Here is a 22,291-nt window from a genome sequence, read left to right as displayed (position 1 = left end):
TGTGCATGTGCATATAGTATGTTTATGGCAGTATGTCTGTTTGCAAATGTGTGTTTGGGGGGGGAGAGAGCCTCGCCTCATCCTGCATGATTTAACATCTTTCATTCACTCTGTATACACTGCATATGACATGGGTGCAATACTTTGCAAGGGTGGGCACACTGTGCTTAAGGGCTTTGGTTCTCCAAATTAGACAAATGTTTATCAGTTTATTTTAATGATTAAATAATAATAATAAACCATTCTCCTGTTTTAAATCTATATTTACAGAAATTAAGTGTAAATAATTGTAGTTATGTAATAAAATGAGTACAAAGTTATCTGTAAAATGGTTTATAATAATATTTTTTATTACCAATAAAAAATCTAAATATTTAATGAATTAATAAAAAAGATAAAACAATAGGAAACTTTTTACTGAATAATTTTAGGAAGAAATGGCTAAATTCATGTAATGAATAAAACATTTATTCAAATAATCAAAACGTAGTACTCATTTTGCATAATAAATGTACCAATACATTAAGTAAAGTTGTTTGACTGTAATTAACCAATTATTTAATGAGAAACTAATAAAAGACAAATGCAAAATTCCTCAGTTTATTCCCCATGTGTGCCTTGGCTGGCGATCAGTCCGGGGTGTTTCCCACGTCGTACACAAGGTCATCAGGGTAAGGCTCCAGTACAGCCACATACCCAGTGAGGTTAAGTGGTCTAGGAAAATTAGTTATGGAATTTAGTTATAAAAAATGAACGCAACAAACAAACCTTTCGTATTGATGTCAATGCTGGCATGTAGCCCAGGGGCCGTATTTTGCTCACCTTGTTGACTCATTAGAGAAGTGTGCATACTTTTTCAAAATGTATTTTTGATTATCCCTTGTGAGAAAGAGTAAATGATTTGTGCACACCCTTTCACCCCAACTCACTTAATCTCTTGCTATCGACGTCACACGCACGCACGCACGCACACACACACACACACGCGCAGCAAATCACATTGGACAGGGATTTGCATGCATCCAGCTTTTTCCTGGAGCAGAACCCAATTTTTCTGTTACAAGATAAAGGAAGGAAAGCGTAAAATTAAGCACCGTGTTTTTGCTTTTCCTTGTCCTCTCAATATTGGGCTGAAGAAGATGCCATTAAAACATCTCCTTTCTCATGCATTATACATCATTCTGATCCCTCTGTGCCATTACGCAAGCTCAGATTTTCGAGATAAGCGATTTTAGGCAGAGCATCAAATGAAATGCGAGGTTAGCTCTATGAACTTTCTGCAAGCAAACAATTTCTTTTGTAAAATATCCCTTTTTGTGCAGCTACTATACACGACCAGATGCTGTCCATTTAGGCTGAAAGGTTTTCTGTAAAGTCATCGCTTTCCAGTGGCATTTTAGTTTAATTAAAGCTAAATACAGCCATATCTTAACTTAAAAGTGCCCTCATTTCTAAGTTAGTTTTGCTCTATATTGGGAGGGAAAATATTAATTACAAGTGAATTTTGGCCACCATCAATTTACATTTTTAGCATCACAGTGAAATTGCAGGTTGCTTTATTTTGCAATTTATCCATCTTTTCTGATGAACATTGAATTAAAGAATTAAATCATAAACCAAAACAAGGAAACATGGCAAAAATTAAGTTCTGCTAAGTAACAGGGGAGGGTGTAAAAGCTGTTTTCAAGTGACGTAAAATGTAGTTTTTACACAGTACAGTCCTCTGTAGGGGTCACCAACATGGTAACAGGTAGTTCCCAACGATTACATGAATGGCCTAGACCGCTGCAATTTTTAAAAAGACGGGAACCCAGACATCCCTCCGATACCTCCCGTATTTTCCGCACTATTAGGTACAAGAACCACAGTGCGCCTTATAATGCAGAGCGCCTTCAATATGGATCAGTTGATGAATTTGTTGATCCATACTGGTTGTACACAGTGCTCTGACAAAAAGTTTCAGCACGTTTTAGTATGACTAGTAAATTACAAGGTCACATCGCTTCCCAGCATTACGGCAACCGTGGTCAGGGGGCGCCACTGAATAACTGTTGTACCCGCGAGGCTATTTCATTAAAAAAAATACTAATTCTATAATACTAATTCGAGAAATATGGTAAATATATAAGTGACTGCCATGATGAATGCTTTGAAAATATATATTAGATGTTGGTCTGTGCCTTGGCCATCGGGTGGCTCTATCATAATAGTCATAGAGACACAAAGAAGAGTTTCTCAACTAAGTGACTCAGTAACTGCATAACATGAATCCTGTTTCGCGGCAGATTAGTTTTTATGTTTAATTTGGCAGTAAACTGCGAGTGGCAATAAAAAAAACATGTAGCTGTTTTATTGTTATTTATTATTATTTTACCATCTAACACCCCTAGTGCTTATATCTAAAAAAAAAAAACGTGTCAGTTGGGTCACTCTTAAGTCAAGGTACCACCGTACTATGAACCAGATGCCTATTTAGATGAAAAGGTTTTGTGTCAAGTCATTTATTTCTTCCTGTATCTCAAGTTTAATTAAAAGGGAAAAAAAAGTCTCTTCTCAGACAGACTCACATAAAAGAATGTCAAATGGAATGCAGGTAACATCAGAGATACCGTATTATGACTTGATTCAAGGTTCAATGTGCCTCTTACACTTAGAAAAAGAACACTGATAGACTAAAACACGCGGCGTATGCACGCGCCTCTGTGTGTGCCTGTGTCATTGATGAGGATATCACTTGGAGAATAAAAAGCTGATCTGTGCTCATAGCGCTCTCCTTCTGGGATCAACTCACGGATGCAATTAACTTAAATCTGTCTGTGGAAATTTGATTGACTGCAACAAACAACAAATTAATCCCCCTTCGGCAGCATCCAAACATGAAAAAAGCGGGCGGTGCAGTTTGTCAGAGTGGAGGGAGGATTGAAACAGAATAAGAACGAGGGCGAGGGAGGGAGTGAGCCGGGGAGCGAGCGAGTGAGCGAGTAAGTGAGAGAGTAGGTAAATCCTAGCTGTGTCTTTCCTTACTTGAAGTTTTTTCAATTTAATTATTCGCCTTCCGGAAGCCTACATTAATAATAAAGAGGCATTTGCAGATGTCACTTTGTGTTGCCTGCGAAGGGAGGGTGCCTGGCTGCGGGTGTTGATGTGGAAGGGTGGGCACCGCAGGCGTAAGCCAATGCTGCATATGTTGGCCTTTTGCGTGGTTCGCATTGCAGTCGTTTATCTTTACTCACTGTAACCCGGGCTGCTGAGGCTTGCATTACATATTCAGCGTATTCTAATGACATTCACCAGGCTGATTTTGCTGTCGTGCTCAAGAAGAGCCTTGAAGCTGACTCAAAAGGTGACACACTCAATACTTCAACCCTGATTGTTGCTTAAGAAATACAATGGACACTCGTTTGAGTTTCAATATCCTTGGTATCCATCTTAAGGTCCATATGCTTTATTTGTGCTCACTAGAAGGAGAATTCAGTGCATGAGTGGAAGCATGACCAGTTCCAGTTCTCAATGGCCGCTATCCTGCATGTTTTATTTACATTTCTCCCTCCGTGGCCCTCGAGTTCTGGGTCCTCCACGATAGAATGATCGGACAAGCGTTTGTAGTAGTGGCATTATAAGTAATGGCATTACGTACCTGCATTACCGTTTTCCCTAACACATAATGAAATGACTTTTTAATCATACAACGCTGTCACGGTTGCCGCCAAATTATACAGCATGTTACTGTCTGATCGTTAAAGCCGTTTTCATCAGACCAGAGATATTTTCTATTTCTGCAAGCATGCTTGAACTTTACAATGGATCCTGGTTTTATTGGACTTATTGGGGTTAGGCATCTTTCTTTAGAGCCGATTTTTCTTTTAAATTGAAGTACTTTTTTATGTGGCCTGAAAACACGGAATCCAGTACAAATTTGTACTTAATTTTATGCCCCCAAAATGCCAAGCACAATACGAAATTACTTTAAATAATTATAAAAAACCTTTAAACTATCTGAAAGGTTTATCCCTGGCTCATGGCTTGCAACTGGTTGCTCAAGCCACGATGTTAGTGCGTTTCCCTTCTTCTATGTTGTTACGATTGGATTAAATAGATAAGGGCTTGACAAAAGAAATCAACACCTGTATTCTGTAGCAAAAATAGCACATGCGCGATGAAAACTCGCTTCTGTATGCAACAGTCATTGATAACGGCACACTCTTTGAGCTGTGTGCCTGCAGTGTTGCTAAGCCAATTTCCATGGATTGCATTTGAAGCAAGAATTTTCCGGTTTATGAAGGAGTAATTTGTAACTAATTCAACTAGTAGTAATACGTCCCAGGCTAGTTAAAGTTAAATTCTGTCTTGCTATATGTTAGCGTAACAAGTGCTAGCATGTTAGTATTGCATAATTTCTCAGATAAATAGGCTTACTAGTGATAACAAAAACCTCATAAGTACCCAGCCCTTCAGCCTTCAATACATTTTAAAGATATGTTTGTGAAATGCTGTTTGTGTGTTTGTTTGTGTGTTTGTTTGTTTGTTTGTTTGTTTGTTTGTTGTTTAAACTCAAGCCCTCCGTCAAACTTTTTAAAAATAATATACTTAGTCGGAATTCAGAGGACTTTATATTATCATATACTATACTATACTATACTATACTATACTATACTATACTATACTATACTATACTATACTATACTATACTGCAGTTATTAAAATAATAAATGAATTTCCAGCTTTCTGAATGCGTTTTACGTTTTAGTGTGTGCATGTGTACGAGTTTGATATATTCATCTGCGCCTTGCACAGCGCACTCCTTTACTTCCGTCATCACTTTCCCCCCACATGTGTATTACTTGCTTATGCAGAGGCATCATGCAGGCGTGCTCTCCTTTTCTAGAGCAGAAATTGAATTTGCATGAAATATGCTCACACCAAATTGCATCTGACTCCGGGAGGAGGTAATACGTGGCAGCCGCCCCTGTCGGAAATGATCGTGCTCAGGAAAAGTCTCGCCGACGATGATGTTGATGAAGTATTCTTCTGTGCTGAAATTGAATACCAAAAAGATAGGAAAATGGTTACACGCACACTTTTTTTTTCTCGCCCTTTCAGAAAATAACTGGTTGCATTCACATGTTCTGACATTTAGGAACTCAGAAGACATACTAGCACACAATAGTAGATGATAATAAACCGTTTCGACCAGTGAAATCTTTCATGCTGATGTAGTATGTTAATGCCCTCAAATTCTGCAGATTCCATTTAGAATGTTAATTCTTAATACAAGTAGAACATGATCTTTATTTACCTCCCTGAATATCATGCAGATATGTTCTATCTGAGCTTCTCAATTTTACACCAAGTCCGCTGGCGTTGGGGCAAAAACCTCCTAAGTTACATTTTGGTGAATTTAGTAATTTTTTATTATTTTTTTTTTATATTCCTATTCTTTCTTTTGGTCAGTCCAGAGGTGTGTGAGTGTCACTTTTACAAATTAGTGACCAATCTAAAGTGTTGAAAATGGCAATGCAATGCTAATGGTTGAACAAACCTTTGATTTTTGGGGTCTCCTGTAAAGCGATGATTTTACAGACACAGTACAAGGACGCCTGACGCTAACGAAATAGGAAAATGAAACTGTCCTTAAATGATTCTCATTAAGATATAAATGCTGAACACAAATTAAGCCAACAAATGTTTGAAAACAGTTGTAAAATGAAAGGTATTGTCGTTGTGTTGTACTTAAATGGAAAGTTTTCCAACTTTGTTTGGCAGGCCTAATTTGACTTCTGAGCACATTTGAAAGCTTCCACTTTGGTTGATTTTCATCAGGCCGTCTGTTTGGAGCAGCAGGAGAGCAGCCCTTCATTGGTTCCACATTGTCAAGTGCCTTTCCTCTGGTCAACCACCCAGCCTTTGGGGCCCTCTACACTGCTGGAGTGGGCAGGCCAGAGTTTGGAGGCCTTGGCTCTCTAGGCATGTCAGCTGCTCTGGCTGCCCACCCCCAGCTTGGAGCCTTGTCTGGTAAGATTGAGAGGTGGGGGTGCAAGAACTGGAACATAACACTGATATTTGTCTCCTGAGTTGTAAACGTGGTGTTCTTTCCCTCCTTGACAGAGTGGTGGCGAGCTGCTGAAGCCCATGGGCGTGGAGCCGCCAGCTTTCTTCCGTCTTTCATAGGTTTCCCTCCATTCTTTACCCCTCATATTCAGCCAAACCATAGCGCCAGTCCTGTTCAGATGAGAATGCCCAGCAAGAATAGCCAAGAGCCACCGAAAGGTATGCGACACATTTTGTAATAATGCTCCCTGATCAGTTTTTCTTTTTTCCAAAACAAATTCATTGTTTGGCATCTAGCCACACACAGCCCTTTTTTGTTTTCCTCTCGTAATCTTCTTTCCCGTACCTTTCAATTTCACTCTCTTTTATTATGTCAGCCGTTAGTATTGGCCTTGTATATTTTGCAGCCAGCCTGTTTGATGAGTTAGATGCTCAAATCAATATTTGCTTCAGTCCATTCTGTATTTGGTTCCAGATATTTTATTAGATTGTGTGTCCACGTTCTCTGAAAAGTTATTGGGTGAAACACACATTCTTTATCTTTGAAGGGGTGAATGGCGCAGTAAACGGCAGCAGTGTCTGCCCGCCCACAACACAGCCAGGGACTTTTTGCCCAAGTCCAACTCCTGTCCAGGCTTCGACCAATCTAACCAAAAAAGCAGAGCCCTCCAATAGTCCCTGCCAGAATAACCCTGCTAAGATGGTGGAAAAACCTGCTCTGAAAACTAAGGAAAGGGTAAGTTGTAGGGTCTTAACAATTTTACCAGTTCGCTAATACTTCATGTTAAATGTAGATCATACGTATGTATGTATGTAGTATGATTATTTTGTCTTTTCTCAGAAGCAACGTAAGAAGGCAGCAGAGGCTTCCGGAGTCAGTAACAGTGAAACAGGGACATCTTCAGACAGCTCAAGCGACGGGTCCCTCAGCAGTGATTTAGAGGACCTCGCGGAGGATGATGAAGAGGACGAGGACGAAGACGAGGACGATGATTTGTCAGACTCTGAGAAACAGTTAAAGAAGAAAACAAAGGTGAATATAAATGATTAACATCAATGGTGGGCTGTACATTTGGGGACTTCATCAAGGACCTAATAATGAATTAATCTGCTTTTTAATACAACCACTACCATCGGTGTTTACACTTTTTAAAAACAGCATGCAGCTGGAGTAGTTCAGAATCAGTATTTATCTAATATCATGGCAAAAAACTAAAAGAAGTCAAATGCCTCATAGGGTTACAGATGTGCTTAGCTAGTCGAACCTGCCTGTAGCAAGTTTGGCTTAGCTAGTCGAATCTGGCAGTAGCAGGTTTGCTTTGGACAGCCAATCAGAAGCCAAAATTTAAAATCTGATTTTGTTAGTGAAACAGTTTTTAAGTTACAACAACCAGCACTACTGATTCTAAAGGACGTGGACGGATCAGATTGACCGGGTAACACATAAAGGATCTGACTATTACCAAAAAAAAGTGCAACACAATCAAAATTGACTACTTTGTTCAAGATTTCTTTTTTCTTCTCCAGGTTCTGATACCAGTTACTGGAAAGACAGACTCTGGGCTCCACACAGCGGAAGACCAGGACAACCACATGCGGACGGCCCCCTCCAACCCCCCAAGCCTCATTCCCATAGCCCACTCAGTGTCTCCCCCGATCCTGTCTCAAACCTCACCACTGGCTATACACTCTTCCAGATCCAGACCTGAACAACATTTCAGTGTGATCCAGTCCACTGGTCTGGCTGCCAACTCAAAGTCCCTGGCACTCCTCAGCCAGTCCCACAGGGAGTCCTCGCCGTCTTCCTCCCCCATCGCCCTCACCCACTCTCCAAATGCGCTCGCCAGCTCTGCATCTCCCAAACGTCCCAAACTGCTGCCCTCCTCCTCTTCCCCACAGCACCTGCCCCTCGCCCTCTCCTCCTCCCCCAAGCCCGTTTCAGTGCCCTCCCCGCCATGCTCGGCCTTCCCGCTGTCTACCTCCCCGAAGGATTTCACTTTGACCTCATCTGTAACGAGCCCCCACAAGTCTTCGGTCAAGCCACCGCAGTACGTTACTGCGGGCAGTGCCAAAGCCAACAACAGGAGGAAACTGCTTGAAGACTCACTTGCACAGATCAATGAATTTAGACTGAAACAGGTAAGCCGACCAACTCAATTGAATTGAGGACGTACGTCAAGCCCTAAAAGCAACGCAATCACACTGTTTATTTCGCATTCTACATGGTCCAGAGCCACCAGTGATGAGATCATATTAAAAACTCCTCCTACACACCTCAATGCAAAACACACTTTCCGAATCAAAAAATGTTCTTTCACTCACACAGTTCATTTTTTCAAAGATTTTCAGACTATCATGTTCCTTGGTTTACATTTGAATGGCAGCATCACAATGAAATTGCTAAACCCAATGAGCTCATCTTATTGTGTGTGACTCATTTCCCATTTTTTCTGTTTTAGAAGAATAGCGGCTCAGTGGCCTAAATTCCCCCTGTGGTTCTCAGCACTTTACTGTATTTCATGGTCTATGAAATTGATTAGTTTCACTTCATATCACATTTAGTTGAAAGTACAATGCGAAAATATAACCTTTTTTCTGAAAGAGAGACTCAAGGAAGCTTGATGTCAGGGGGCAAATGATCATTGAGATTGTCAAATCAAATAACTGGATATTTGGCATTTTTAGAAAGACAGAAAACCAGTGTCTTGTTTTTGAATTCTCCGCAGTACCATGCCTGCGGTTATTGTAGGAGAACCCCCCCTCCCTCTCAGTTAACTGTACCAGTGGTCTGCATTGTAGTTAGTCAGCTGCTCAAACAATCAACAGTGATACAAAGTGACAGCTCAAGCAACTGCACTTTGTTCCATTTTCCTTCTGACCTTTCATTGTGCCTCTCATTTTTGCAACCCTCCCCTCCCCAACTCCCTGCTGCCTCTTGATGTTTTCTCTCTCCTCTTCTCCTGTTCCCAGACTCTCATGTCCCAAGGGCAGACGTTCCCAGCTGAGCTAAGGAAGCAGGGGCCAAACAAGTCTCCCAAGGGGAAGTCTCTGTCTTCTTCTCCGTTGCCACCCGCTTTGCCTCCTCCTCCACCCCAGAACAATCACTCCAACCTCTTCCTCTCGAGCGCCCTGCTCGGGCTTCCTGAACCGAATCACCCCAACGGAGTCATCCAAAGCACCACTCAGGACGCACCTTTGGCCCTCATCACCAAACCTCGCAAAAACTCTGCCTCTCAAGGCAAGTCCCCTCAGTGCGATTCTGACGGCGGGTCAATGCCTGTCAATCTCAGCACAGGGGCGAGTAGGACCCAAACAAGTGCCCAGGTTGGGCTTCCGTCGCAGCCGCCTACTACCTCACCTCATGTCACGAGCTATGGATCCAGAAAGAGCAAGACCCCAAAGGGCAAGGGACAGACACCAGGCTTGGCACAAGGACCGGGACAAACAGGGCCTTTAGCAAACTGGAAAGGCTTCTCTCAGAACCACTTGGTACAATCTTTAGTGGATTTGTTTCGTGGGGGAGAGTCAGGGATCGGGATCCCAGGTGTCGGCATCCCCAGTGTTGGCATTCCTGGGGTGGGGATTCCTGGTAATTGTAACCCTGCGGCTGGTCTCCCTGCTAATAAGGAATCTGACGACTCAGGCGATGACGACGACGATGAAGATGATGACCTTGAAGAAGAGGAAGAGGAGGATGACGACTCTGATGACAGCTTGTCAGGTTGGTACTTTGATGTGCAGCAGTAAACGACACAAAGCACTTTAACCCGTGGTTCTTTTTGTATTTTACTAGCCTTTCAGCTTGTTTCTAACAAATGTTAATTTTAAGTTTTATTTTAAATTTGCTGTACTTTCTTTATTGGATAAAGTTTTAATTAACACCAGTTCTTGTTACTTTTATAAAATATCCAAAATTTCCCAAACTCCTCAAATTGTAATCATGACCTGCAGTGGTGATCGTTTGTAGAGAATTTGCATATTCACAATTGTCATGTCTGTGGGAAAACCATAGGTGGTGAATTAATGGCTTAAGTTGGGGTTGCTTAGGGAATCTCCGCCTCGGACTTTTTTTTTTCTTTCCGTGGACTGAACGCAAACTCTTGATCGTGCAGTCATTGCAGGGTGCTCTACACAATTCCTTTACAGCTTTTGTGTGGTGTTCTTGCCACAAATCAAGCATGTTTATACCTTGGGATTTAGAAGTGTGACAGCATGTCCCAGTTCCTGCCGAAGTACTGTAACTTCACAGAGCCATTGAGGAGTAATGGATCCATATTCCCATCGATTGAGATGATTGTTTTGAGGCTTTACAACACGGCGCACGTCGTATATTGGTTGTTTCCCTATCTCAAAATATTAGTTGCCTGTCTGTATACTGTAAAAACCCATAAATGCTTACAGCGCTACAAACTTCGCTTCCCTGTACTCCATTGTGACTTTGTGCTCGGTTTCCTGTCTAGAATCTGACAGCAACTCAGACAGTGACATCTCTGGGAAGAAAGTAAAGGAATCCAAGTCGCTGTCATCCAGCTCGTCAAAGAAGGAAATGACTCCCCGCGGGCAAATCAAAGGCCCAGAACTACTAAACACCTCAGCCAATCACACAGCCACCAGCTGCTCCCCTCTCAATCTCCAGGTCATCAAGACGCCCACTATTGTCACCAGCGCCAGTGCCTTGGCCTATCACAGCTCTCCTGGCTCCTCCTACAGCCTAGTCTCTCCATTAGGTAATGTATGAAATATCTAACGCAGACTCGTTTGGGGACAAAAGAGATGAAGATTGGTTTGGTACCTCCTGCTGACTTGTTGCAAGCAGCAGATGTTCACTTTATCATCATTAAAGCCATATATACACAGAAAAGCTGCACAAATTCCATTCAAGCATTTGCCTGTGCTCTATAACACAATATGTTGAAGAGGAATTAGTCCCTTTCCAAAAGTAGAAAGAAGGCAGTAACTGGAGAAAGCCATGGTCTTGTAGTGGCATGCCTGTGAGACTACTGTTCTGATACAACTCTATCACTGGATTAAGATTACTTTCCAGAGAAAGTAGGACTTTTGTAGCTAAAGCAGGCGTTGCTGCGAGCCATTTCTCTTACTGCCTTTTTCATTTACTAATTTATGTGCTGTAAATTAATGTCAAGGCACTTTCGAAAAAGAATGTGGACATTGTGTAGCGATTGAAACAACCAAATGTTCAGTTGGTTCAATCTTGAGAAAGTCCCAATAAAATGCCCGCATTAAGATTAGGATGTTCAACAGCACTTGTTTTCAGAACGATGCCAATACAAGTACTTAACTCTTGAGTTGTCACTGATACCAATATCACTAGCAGTTTTGATGCATCAAATATCCTAAGAAAGCGATGACAGATCATTTTAGAGAAAGACCAATGTATGTCCCAATACAGCATTTTTCCTAAAATTGCATGTATGATTTTAGTTCCCTATTATCAAATGGCTACAAGAGACAAATCAACCTCCATCACGAGAACGGATACTTCAAATAAGGCTGTTATCCATTCGACACCTGGTATCCTTACACGCCCGTTCCTAATTAAAATATTTTCTACCTTACCTTTCATATTTTTTCAACCGATTCAGACCCTTCCAATTTCATTTGAAAAGTTCAATTCATTTTCCAGCAATTTAGTGCGGCTACAGTTCACAAGTATGCACTTGCAACTTGTGCATAAATTACATGAGGACATGCCATTCCTAATGTCACATGTGCAATTGTGGCATTTTCCACTTGTGTTTTTTGCTGTAAAATTACCACTGAATGTTTTTCCACAGGTTTAGGAAAGAGGAAGCGGGTGATGGATGAGAAGGATTTGATGACGCCTCTGGAGTTGGGGTACGGGTCATTTCAATCCGTACCGTCGACCACTTCACTTGCTTTTATTTTGATGTTTTAATTAATGTCTTTTCATGACTGTTGTTATCACAAACCAAGGTGGCGGAGAGAAACGCGAATCAAAAACATGTCAGGGCGGCCTCAGGGGGATGTGGCCTACTACGCACCATGTGGCAAGAAACTGAGACAATACCCAGATGTGATGAAGGTATGCTCAAGCAAACCAATGTAAACTGTTTTTTGTGACCCAATTTCCACATTTGCCCAAGCTACTTGTACCCCTATGACTCCCATTCAGCTTCCTGTGACCCTAATAGCAAGAAGTTATTCTTAGCGTCTTTTTTGTGCCACTTTCCTCACCTCTCCCTTCACAAAGCAATGATTAATGATTCGTGTTGGGATGCACGGCTTTGGCCTCATTTGTACAGCACGTTGCAGTTAATGTTTATTTGGTTCAACAGCGATTGTCAAACCGCCTCTAGTACAGTGGTCCAAATAGAAAAAAATGACTGCTCAGTAGTACCCACTCACTGCTCATCCATCAGTCAGCAGCCAGTTAAAAAAGAATGTCAGTCCACGGAGAAGTAAGAAAGAGCCTGAAATGTGCACCCCAAGGTCACAAATGTTTTTCCTTCCATAAGAGCTTTTGCTCTTTTTGTTACTGTCCTCTAGCTTTTATCGTGATTAGCAAGGCTGCACAGATGCACTGTAACTGTCGACTCCCACCCGTCCCTAGTCTAGCCTCCCAGCTGCTTTTCAATGTCGCCAATTTCGCCTTTTTCTGCCTAAACCAACGCCATTATTTTCTCTTCTATAGTATCTATCCAGAAATGGAATAAGTGGCATCACGCGTGATAATTTTAGCTTCAGTGCAAAGATCAGGGTTGGTGACTTCTATGAAGCCAGAGAAGGACCCCAGGTGAACGCCTTTCATCTCTCTCCCTCTCTCTTATATGAAAAGACATTTGGGCATTTATTGGTATCCCTGATATCCATCTTAAGGTCAATGAACTAATAAGTGCTTTGCACTCAGTAGTAAGACACTAGTAGAACAACTGTGCTTTAAGAGTATCGTTAGTAATAAGGCACAGTCAGTCAACCGGTACACCCTAACCATTGTACGTGTGGCCTTAATTGTCTCACTATTGATGATAACAAGCACACAAATATTAAGTTGGGCATCCTTGATATGGAATAAATGTTCAAATGGCATTCCCGACTCTCTCTCTCCCCCTCTCCTTGATCCCTGTTCAGGCTGAGCAAGGGCAGGGACAGGAATCATGCAGAGGCCTAGTTAATAATCAGATGACCTCACTTCCACAGGTGGCCTGTGTTGCCATGTTACTTGCTTTCTATACCTACCTAAAAGTCAACAAGAACATTGATTACATATTTAAAATAATACATTTCCAATGAAACATTCTTGATTTTTTGATTCCTATTTAAATTCTTTCTGAATGTTTACAAGTTGTTCACCACTTTCCCCTCCCAAACTCTCTCTGGATGTATTTCCCGTCTCTCCAGGGTTTACAGTGGAACCTGTTAAATGAAGAGGAAGTCATTCCTCACATTTTGGCAATGGAGGGCCGCCGGGGTCGTCCCCCCAATTCAGAACGCCAGTTAGCAGGCGACAGTGCCAAAGCTAACCGGCGGAGGAAAGGCCGACCCCCAAATGTGGGCGACCCCTTGGTCCCGGAAGGTCCCAGTCCCAGTGAGGTCAAACTCTTGCGCAAATTAGAAGCTCAAGGTCAGTGGAGCCCTCGTATCTATCTGTTGGGTCATGTTGAGAAAATAATCCTCAAAGAAGCAGCAAAACTACTCGTAGTACCAATTGACTGTTTGCTAATATTTCCTTGTTTCCTTCATGTTGCTGTTTTTCTTACTTTTTTCACCTTATGAAAGTCTCCGACAGTGGTTCTTAACCTTGTTGGAGGTACCAAACCCTGCCAGTTTCATATGCACATACACCGAACCCCTCTTTAGTGAAAAATAAATGATTTCTTTCAAATTCAAGACATAGATGTTTTTTACTGATGCACAAAATGAGCCGTGCATAAACATCAACTTCTTCAAAGAACAAAGCCAACACAATGCATGCATGAACTCACAACACTGACTTCTGCTGTTGCCTTTGCGAGACCAGTTCAGATATGTCGTCACAAATTTACACGATAAATCAGGTGCGTTTGGACCTCCGCAGTAGAGGCTCTGCTGAACCCCTGAGACACCCCTAGGGTTCGCTCGAACCCAGGTTAAGAACCACTGCTCTAAACCACTCAATCGTTTAGGATCTCAACCATGGTTACTTTTTATGTTGTCGACATCTGTGGATGTTGGATAAAAAGTATCCAGCCTTTTTCGACAACATTAGGCATACAAAGTTTTAAAACACAGGGAGTAATATAAAAAAAAATATCAGCAGGAAAAATAAATACTCAAAAGGTCAGATACAAGAAGTCAACTTAAGTACAGTAACTAAGTAGTTGTACTTCTCACCACTGTTGTTGATCCACTTTCAAATCAACACAACCCCTTCATTATCATTCATTCAGAAAAGGAAGGTCAGGCTTACAAATTCCTCACTGACAACTTATCTCTTTTTCGGTGTTCAGAAATAGCCCGACAGGCAGCCCAGATGAAACTGATGAGAAAACTAGAAAAGCAGGCACTGGCACGTGCTGCCAAAGAAGCTCGGAAACAACAAGGTAGGTACTTTTTTTTTTTGTCCGAATCTACTGGTCAGTCATTGCGTTTTATTATTTTATACTGTGAAAGCTGTTTTGAGTTAAGGTCCATCTACTAGTGTGCTGTTTGTCCTCACTCGTAAGATGCCCTAGTTGATTGACAAGGCTGTGCTAGTAGAATAAAAGTCTTAAAAGTAATGCTCTTTTCCGCTTTTTTTTTTTTTTTTCCCCCACTATTGTATGACATTACTGCATTCAAGTAGGTCAACTCGGGCATACTAGTTGAACAACTCCATGTTACTAGTGAGAGAATACTGCAGTAGATTTCAGATTTGCAAACAAACTAATGTGATTAGACATTTTACTCTAGAAATAATGACATGTCGGGATTAAACCATTTAATTTGAACACTGAATAATGAAAGTTATACTTAATCATTAAAATACCATTTGGTTAATCGGCTTTTACATACTGGTTTATTAACCATTACAGAAAGATAAAATGACAATTACTATTTGTAATTAGCAGTGCCCTTAATTTGACGACACAACGAAACATCGGGTACTCTAATAAAGTTGCTTTGCACTGTTAACCAGTTAAAGGGAATGGGGTGTGATTTCCCCTGGCAGATGAGACTTGTACATCATCAATACATTGATTTTAGTCATCAAACTCACCTTTTGGTATTTCCACAAAATACATGTTGGCAAAGTAAACTACACCAGCTATTGTTAGCAAAAACATACATTCAATTTCATTTTGACTATGCACAAGGTCCAGTCGTATCGTAAGTCGCTATGTAATTTTCTTTTTAACCATTGCGTTCCCTGATTGAGCAAGTGACTTTTGTTGATTGCCGACCCATAATTCACATTCAGACACACAGATTCTTGTCTCACACCGACTGTGGAAGTTGACAGCATGAAAGATGCCAACCAAGCCTTTTAGGCGCAATTAAAGGCTACTAAATCTGTCACTGGGATACATCTGGGAGTCCAGCTGTGTAGGCCAATTTTGTAGTTAATCATATAAACTCTAAATTCTTGCAGCGATTATGGCAGCAGAGGAGAGACGGAAGCAAAAAGAGCAGATCAAGATTCTCAAGCAGCAGGTATGTAGATATACTCCATGTGTTTGAAACCCAGTCAGAAATGCTCAGTAGATCTATTCTGATTCTATTTGTTTCTGCTAGCATTAAATACTGTTGTCTTTTTGCCTAAATGAACAACGGTGTTGTCATGTCAAGTAATTTTATCCATTTTTACACAGGTGGGGTTAAATTTAACTTATTTAAATCGTAGGGTTGCGTATTCTGATGATGTCCCGTGTCTACTAAAATGGAGTTGAGATTTTCCTGTGTGTTAAATCAAGATAAAATAGGAGTCTTGACTCTGTGTATATTTTAATGGGGCAATGGTACCAGTGTTCAAGTGAGCTTGAAACAGTTCCCACAATTATCAGTATTTCCACTACATTTGTAATGGCTCCCGCAGAAACATAGTACATCTGTTGGTGTTTTGATGGGTCATGGGAAAAATCTCAAAACAAGTCCATCATGAAGATTGGTGCCTGAGGCACAAGTTTGATTTATTCTGCAACCATGCACATAATTTATAACATTCAAACTTCAAATGAGCTTTTCCTATTAAAATGGAATAATAAAATTGCTGTTTATTTTTTTAGAGTTGCAATAAATGGCATCCATAGTATTTGACTTTTTTTAAAAAAATGCATTAATTACACTTAAAGAGTGTAAATAATTAAACAGTATTTTTCTGCATTATTTTACTTAAATTGACATTTTCCTGTTCCTTTTGGCACGCGTGTGCCTTGACCATCTAATGGAAGTATAATACAAACATATAAATATACATTGTTAAAGACAAAGGGACATATCTAAGGCAAAACTATGAGGTTGTTACAACTTGTATTTCTCTTGGTTTTATTTTATGTTTGAAGGGCGAATGGCAAACAGCTTGAAGCCTCTTTTTTGGGAGGATTGTTTGAAGGGGCCTGAGGGCATGCGGGGATTGGTAACAGTGTACGTGTAAAACAACAAAACAAGCGGTGTAAAATACAAAAGCGCTTTCTCTTTTCTCTTAAACAATAAAGATTCATCTGTTAATGGCAGGCAGACTTTCCTAATTTATTTCATATACGTAGTCACTAATCGTGATGATGTCATTGGGCAAATTGACCCAAAACATACTGTGTCTGCATAGTAACATGTTTATTTTGTTCCACCCACAGGAAAAGATCAAGCGTATTCAGCAGATTCGGATGGAGAAAGAACTCAGGGCACAGCAAATTTTGGAGGTATAGAATCTGACCCAACAGCACCTGATTAAGCAGAACATTCCTGGATAGTTGCAGGCCCTCCGACGACTATAGTATTTTTAATCTTCCTAAAGCTCATTACTGAATAGTGGCCTGCTTTGGAAGCATTGCGTCTTCCTAGGCATAATTCCATATGGAACTAATGCTAAATTGGTCTTGGTTGACGGCTGTTGAATATTAAAATGGCGGTTGGTTCCTCTTCAGACCTTATTTAAATTGGACAGAAAAGTATTTTTTTCCACATCAGACAACAGTAACATTTCAGCGTAAGTGGGTCGAGTGGAAAGAGAAAAAAAAGGTGCCCCACACACACGGAGATGCTTACACATACACAGACGCACATATCCAGGCGCCCGCAATTATAATGCCGCAGCTTCAAAGTGTTTTAGGACTAAATCAATTTTGAGTCGACACGGTTGACAAGACCCCCTTAACAGGAAGCTTTGACGTTTTCACAATTATGTGTTTAAGAGATACATAATTCATTGGCAGTGTTTTACAAATGTGACATTCCAGGGATCTGCAAACTTTGGGCTGAAGCCATGGCAGAAGCCAAGCTCTTCTGAGACTGATTGACATGTGTCATTTATTGACTTGAATCTTTATTTGCAGGCCAAGAGGAGAAAGAAGGAAGAAGCGGCCAATGCCAAAATATTGGAAGCTGAAAAACGAATCAAGGTATGAGCAAAGCCCTGAATTTCACTAGTTTATAAACATTGTCCTCATTCCCATTAGGAGAAGGTTTATTAAGGAGAAGCTATTCATTGATCATCCTCTTGGTCATTGTTGCTTGCTCAAGATATACAGGGTTTGAAATTGAAGCCTATTATTACTATTAATATATTCATAATGTAATTTTTTTGGGGTGACATTTCATATTTATTCATATCTAGCATCTCTATACTACATTTGCATTCCTGGCTGTGACTGTGTACTCACCTTACTTACTAAATCAAGGCATCGCAAATAGCAAACAGTTTAAAATATCTTTTGATCCACAGTGTGGAAGTGTCAGCAACCAAAATTCTTTCATTTAAATTATGTATAAATCATCAATAGATTTACCGGTCACACTTGCGCGAGTGAATGAAAACTTTAACTCGTGCTGTCTCATGTTTTAGGGGCAAAATGTGAACATTTAGTGGCAATCTGGAGCCCAGCTTTATTGGGCAGATCTCAACTTGTGCACTGTTTTTTGTCTTACTAGTAATATGGACAGCGAGGATGCCCGAGTTGTCCCATTAGTTAGTACTCTATCCAAAAGATTACTTAGGCAATTTCATTGCTGAGCTTTTTTGTCTTACGCCAAAACTCGCTAGTGTTCCTTTTCAGTTGGCGTGGCTTCTAAAAAACAATCTAGGGATTGGCAGGGGTATCACAGTGTATTGATCTTCCCCCCTCATCTCTCTTTTGTCTCTAAGGAAAAGGAGCTGAGAAGACAGCAGGCGGAGATCCTGAAGCACCAGGTAGGCTCACTACAACTTATCCGCTAGTTACTGCTCAACAAAAAAAGCAATTTGCCTCTGTGTGTGTGCGTGTGTGTGTGTGTGTGTGTGTTTGGCTTTCTTTCCGTCTGTGTTTTAAGTAAGTGTGTGAAAGTGTGTGTGTAAAAATCAAACATCAGCTTCTAATGAAAGTCATGAGTAATTTTGAATATGAAAACACTATGCTTTCTGGTTCTGGATTTTACTTCTGTTTCATAATATTTTGCCAACTCTCTCTGCCAGGAGTTGGAGAGGCATAGACTAGATATGGTATGGGTATGTTTATTTTTGTACATCTAACACCTGCATCGTGTAACTGGTTGTGTTATGGTTGTCATAGCAATGCATTAAGTGTAGCACTGGCTGCTGTCATACTACATTCTTCTGCATGGCTTTCCAGCAAAACAAAAGAGAAAATAAGTCAGTATGCTGCCTCCATCTGCTCGTCCTGAGGGACAACTGACCATGTCACATTGGCCAGGCAGCTTCTGTCCCCCTCCCCCATTACCTCCGCCTACCCCCCGCCCCGCCCCCTCTTCTACTCAGAATGCATTGCAAAGACTCCTAGTCAAATCACACTCACTGTGTCTCAAAAGTGCACTCGAGGAGTTTCCATCCATTACACATACCGTCTTAATTGTTGTATTGGAGTAGCGTGTGTTGCTCATGAGTGGGGTTGCAAAATTGCAGGAAATTTTAGACAGGAACTTGAGGTAATGGGATTTAAGGTGGAACCTCGGGTTTCGTAATTACTAGTCCCTTCCATAATGTCCCAATCACCATATTTTTTTCATATTTTTGCTGCGAGTTCTTTTGTGAATTCTGTCGCGTTTCTCTCAGTCTTCATCTGGCGCTCAGACCTTTAAAATAAAAGCATGCCAGGTCTCACTATCTTTGGTCCTGTGGTGGTTTATTTAGCAGTCACGCACAAGCTATTTTGTATATATCGAGTGTGATTACTAAATACGCCATCATGTGGCCTGAGAAAGTGTGGTGAAATCGATATTACACTGCTTGCTTTCATTTTGAAAGTCTGAGTCACATCTATGTTGCGCCTGAGTTACTGAGAAGACCAGGGAACGCATAATAAATGTTTGTATTCTAATCTGGCCTTTTTACACATTCTACAAAAATGCTTCGAACGAACGTGCACGGATTCTTGGAAAAGATGCATGCCGTTCCAATTAATTTCTATGATTTCTATGAAAATTGACTGCAAAATATTTACCCTTTTGCAAACCTAGTCATGAGTGATTGACAATTTGGCCCAGTCGTCAAGCTTGTGTCAGTTTGCCCATATATCTGTTCTGCCATCCGAGCGCTGGACTTGAATCTGCCCCAGCCTCTCTTATCATTCACCGTTCATGCACACATCTGAAAGGCGTTACTTGAAATCATTTTATCTTCATTGTGGACAATTGAGACGCTTCAGTCGGATCTCCCACGTCACTGTCGGCTCATTTGACGGCTGAAACTGCATGTTGCCAGATGATCGCCGTGATCGATTCCACCATGGGGACAAATGGGTTCTGTAGAGCATTTTCTTTGGGCCTGACTATGCTGCTTATAGCCCTTCTCACAAATGCATAGCTGCAGCTGAATCTAAAAAGGTCTGCCTATCTATCTGTGCCTTAAAATGATCTGTAAGAGCTGTTGAATCAATCCCATTGGACCCACATACAAACTATAAGGGTGCAATTTACTGAAGGTAATATTGGTATTTAAAGAATTGGACGGGCAATTCAAGTGGATCTTATTGTATATGTTTTGATCCATAATAAACCGGTTATCGCAGGTATATGTTTCAGACCCAATTTACGATTGTTGAAAATCCTAGATGAAGAGACACGAGGGGGTGTAACAAAAAAAACATTTGAACTGGAAAATCAGTTTTGATTCAAAAGATGCCAACGTATCAGTTTGCACCGAATCGTCCCATTTTAAAATATATTGAGGTATGCATCTAATTATCTAGCTATCACTGAAGGAACTGCCTCATTTATGCTATTATATATTTACAAATGACCGGAAACATTGCACGGTACCCTCTCAAAGTGAGCTGTACTATATCAAAGTGAATTGTAATCCCACTCGCTTTAATCTATTTGTCACTCTCTGATGATGTTTACAGTAAAACTGAACCATAAAAAAAAATATAAAGAAACATATTTAGTACATCAAACCACCATATCAAAAATCAGATAGCGTAATGCTCACAGTGAGTTTAATTATTTCTATGGCCAAGCTCAACACAATTTTCACATATAACAAATCAATTTTCCACTTTGAAACTAATTGAAAGACTATTTTTCTAATTATGTGGCCCAAAAAAACACAAATTCCTAACATGTGTTTTAAATAAAGAAAAGCAGCCCTGTAATGTTAAATATCAAAACATAATAAAAAAAGATCAGACTGTAAAAAAATCACACTCACACACTGTAGTTTTGGCGCGTTAACAACAATGTCAGGCTCTCCAACCAGCTCCGATCAGCCATTTAACCATGCATGAGCTTTTCAACCATGCTCCTTGAAAGTATTTTCATTGTGGTTGCAAGTCACCGACGCCACTGTATCGTAAGAAGCCATACAAAAATATAATGAAGCGCTGTATTATATTTGTGAAAAACACTATCAGATTCCAATTTAGTTCAAAAGAAAACCAACACAAGGACTGCCAGCCTCCCAGCCTGTTTTTCCACCCCCACGTATCACAATGTTAAAATGCTCCTAACAACCATTTGAGTCACTGTGCTGGGAATGTTCTTGGCAAGCTGAACTAGTGGTAATTGCGTCCTTTGGTGGATCACAGTGGGAATGACACTCACATACCGTTGAGGGGAAAACCTGAAGAGATCAGATAAAATGATAGTCAGTTACCGGTGATTCTCGTGGCCTTTTGCAGCAGACTATGAATCATCCACCAGTGAACAAAATAGATGTCTCATCCTCAACAGTCTCATACTGTGCTAATACTAAAGCTGCCAAATCCACTGAAGTGCAAATGCTGTTTGTAGCTCATCATTCCTTTTTGTCGTCCCTTCCACTAAATATTATTAGTAAAGCGTCAAATAAATGTCACGAACGACTAATACAATATATTATCTTCTGGCAAACAATACGTCGTCGCTTCTATTCTGTCCGCTTTAGCTTAGATGCACCGTCACTGATTCCAGCTGCTTCTCTTTTTTGAGCCTGTCATCACATCTATTACGTATCGCATCTATGTGTTGCTTTTTGGTTGTCATCGTACTACTGTACTCTTCACGTAATGCTTCCACCATACATGTGACAGTGTATACCTGTGAAGCATCGTTTTGTGTTTGTTCCAAGTATGATTCCTCTAATGAATTTAGAACATTACTGTTGTTTTAATACACACTAAAATTGTATGGCCTCGATCAGGCTATTTGCAGTATGTCCCTGTTACTTACTGTAATGTGCCTTTCTTTTCTGCCACTGTAGGAGAGAGAAAGGAGGAGGCAGCATGTAATGCTGATGAAGGCTGTTGAGGCTCGCAAGAAAGCAGAGGTAGTCATAGGCTGAAAAATCAAAAGACCTACACATGTGCGCACACGCACGGCACCGGGGGTGTGCAAACTTTTTCCAGGCTAAAAACAATCAACCAGGAAAATTATATCCTTGCAATGGCTGCTGTCTGGAGGAATTCAAAATCACTGCTTTTCAGGAAATTAAAACAAACAAAAAAAGCCATCCTGTTCAATTGCTAATTTGATACGCTAAACAAAAATCCACATTTATTATGCTGTCATTGATTAAAACGGTGTGGACGACGGCCATGAGTGATGAAAGAAATACATAAAACAATGAGCTGACTAAAAGCAGTCCAAGTCCAGTTGTCGTAGTAGTGGTCAGATGTGT

At 40.7% G+C, this 22,291-nt stretch overlaps 1 protein-coding gene across 14 annotated transcripts in view; it reads left to right on the top strand.

Moving 5' to 3' along the window:
- baz2ba (bromodomain adjacent to zinc finger domain, 2Ba) overlaps nucleotides 1–22,291 on the top strand; it is a 76,592-nt gene that overhangs the window by 43,597 nt on the left and 10,704 nt on the right. For 3 of the 14 annotated variants that reach the window (XM_049718215.2, XM_049718222.2, XM_049718214.2), the window contains 18 exons: nucleotides 5,821–6,012; nucleotides 6,106–6,267; nucleotides 6,597–6,784; nucleotides 6,890–7,081; nucleotides 7,576–8,187; nucleotides 9,019–9,769; nucleotides 10,509–10,775; nucleotides 11,844–11,904; nucleotides 12,004–12,112; nucleotides 12,722–12,823; nucleotides 13,429–13,651; nucleotides 14,517–14,609; nucleotides 15,638–15,699; nucleotides 16,839–16,904; nucleotides 17,538–17,603; nucleotides 18,347–18,391; nucleotides 18,653–18,685; nucleotides 21,875–21,940. In XM_049718215.2, the coding sequence (XP_049574172.1) occupies nucleotides 5,821–6,012; nucleotides 6,106–6,267; nucleotides 6,597–6,784; nucleotides 6,890–7,081; nucleotides 7,576–8,187; nucleotides 9,019–9,769; nucleotides 10,509–10,775; nucleotides 11,844–11,904; nucleotides 12,004–12,112; nucleotides 12,722–12,823; nucleotides 13,429–13,651; nucleotides 14,517–14,609; nucleotides 15,638–15,699; nucleotides 16,839–16,904; nucleotides 17,538–17,603; nucleotides 18,347–18,391; nucleotides 18,653–18,685; nucleotides 21,875–21,940 (3,290 nt within the window). The remainder of the gene's footprint in view (nucleotides 1–5,820; nucleotides 6,013–6,105; nucleotides 6,268–6,596; nucleotides 6,785–6,889; nucleotides 7,082–7,575; nucleotides 8,188–9,018; nucleotides 9,770–10,508; nucleotides 10,776–11,843; nucleotides 11,905–12,003; nucleotides 12,113–12,721; nucleotides 12,824–13,428; nucleotides 13,652–14,516; nucleotides 14,610–15,637; nucleotides 15,700–16,838; nucleotides 16,905–17,537; nucleotides 17,604–18,346; nucleotides 18,392–18,652; nucleotides 18,686–21,874; nucleotides 21,941–22,291) is intronic. The other 11 variants (XM_049718229.2, XM_049718217.2, XM_049718226.2 and 8 more) reach the window with 7 other exon arrangements.

Source organism: Syngnathus scovelli, chromosome 4, assembly GCF_024217435.2.
Source record: "Syngnathus scovelli strain Florida chromosome 4, RoL_Ssco_1.2, whole genome shotgun sequence".
Taxonomy (NCBI): Eukaryota; Metazoa; Chordata; class Actinopteri; order Syngnathiformes; family Syngnathidae; genus Syngnathus; species Syngnathus scovelli.
This window is presented reverse-complemented; position numbering and strand designations above follow the sequence as displayed.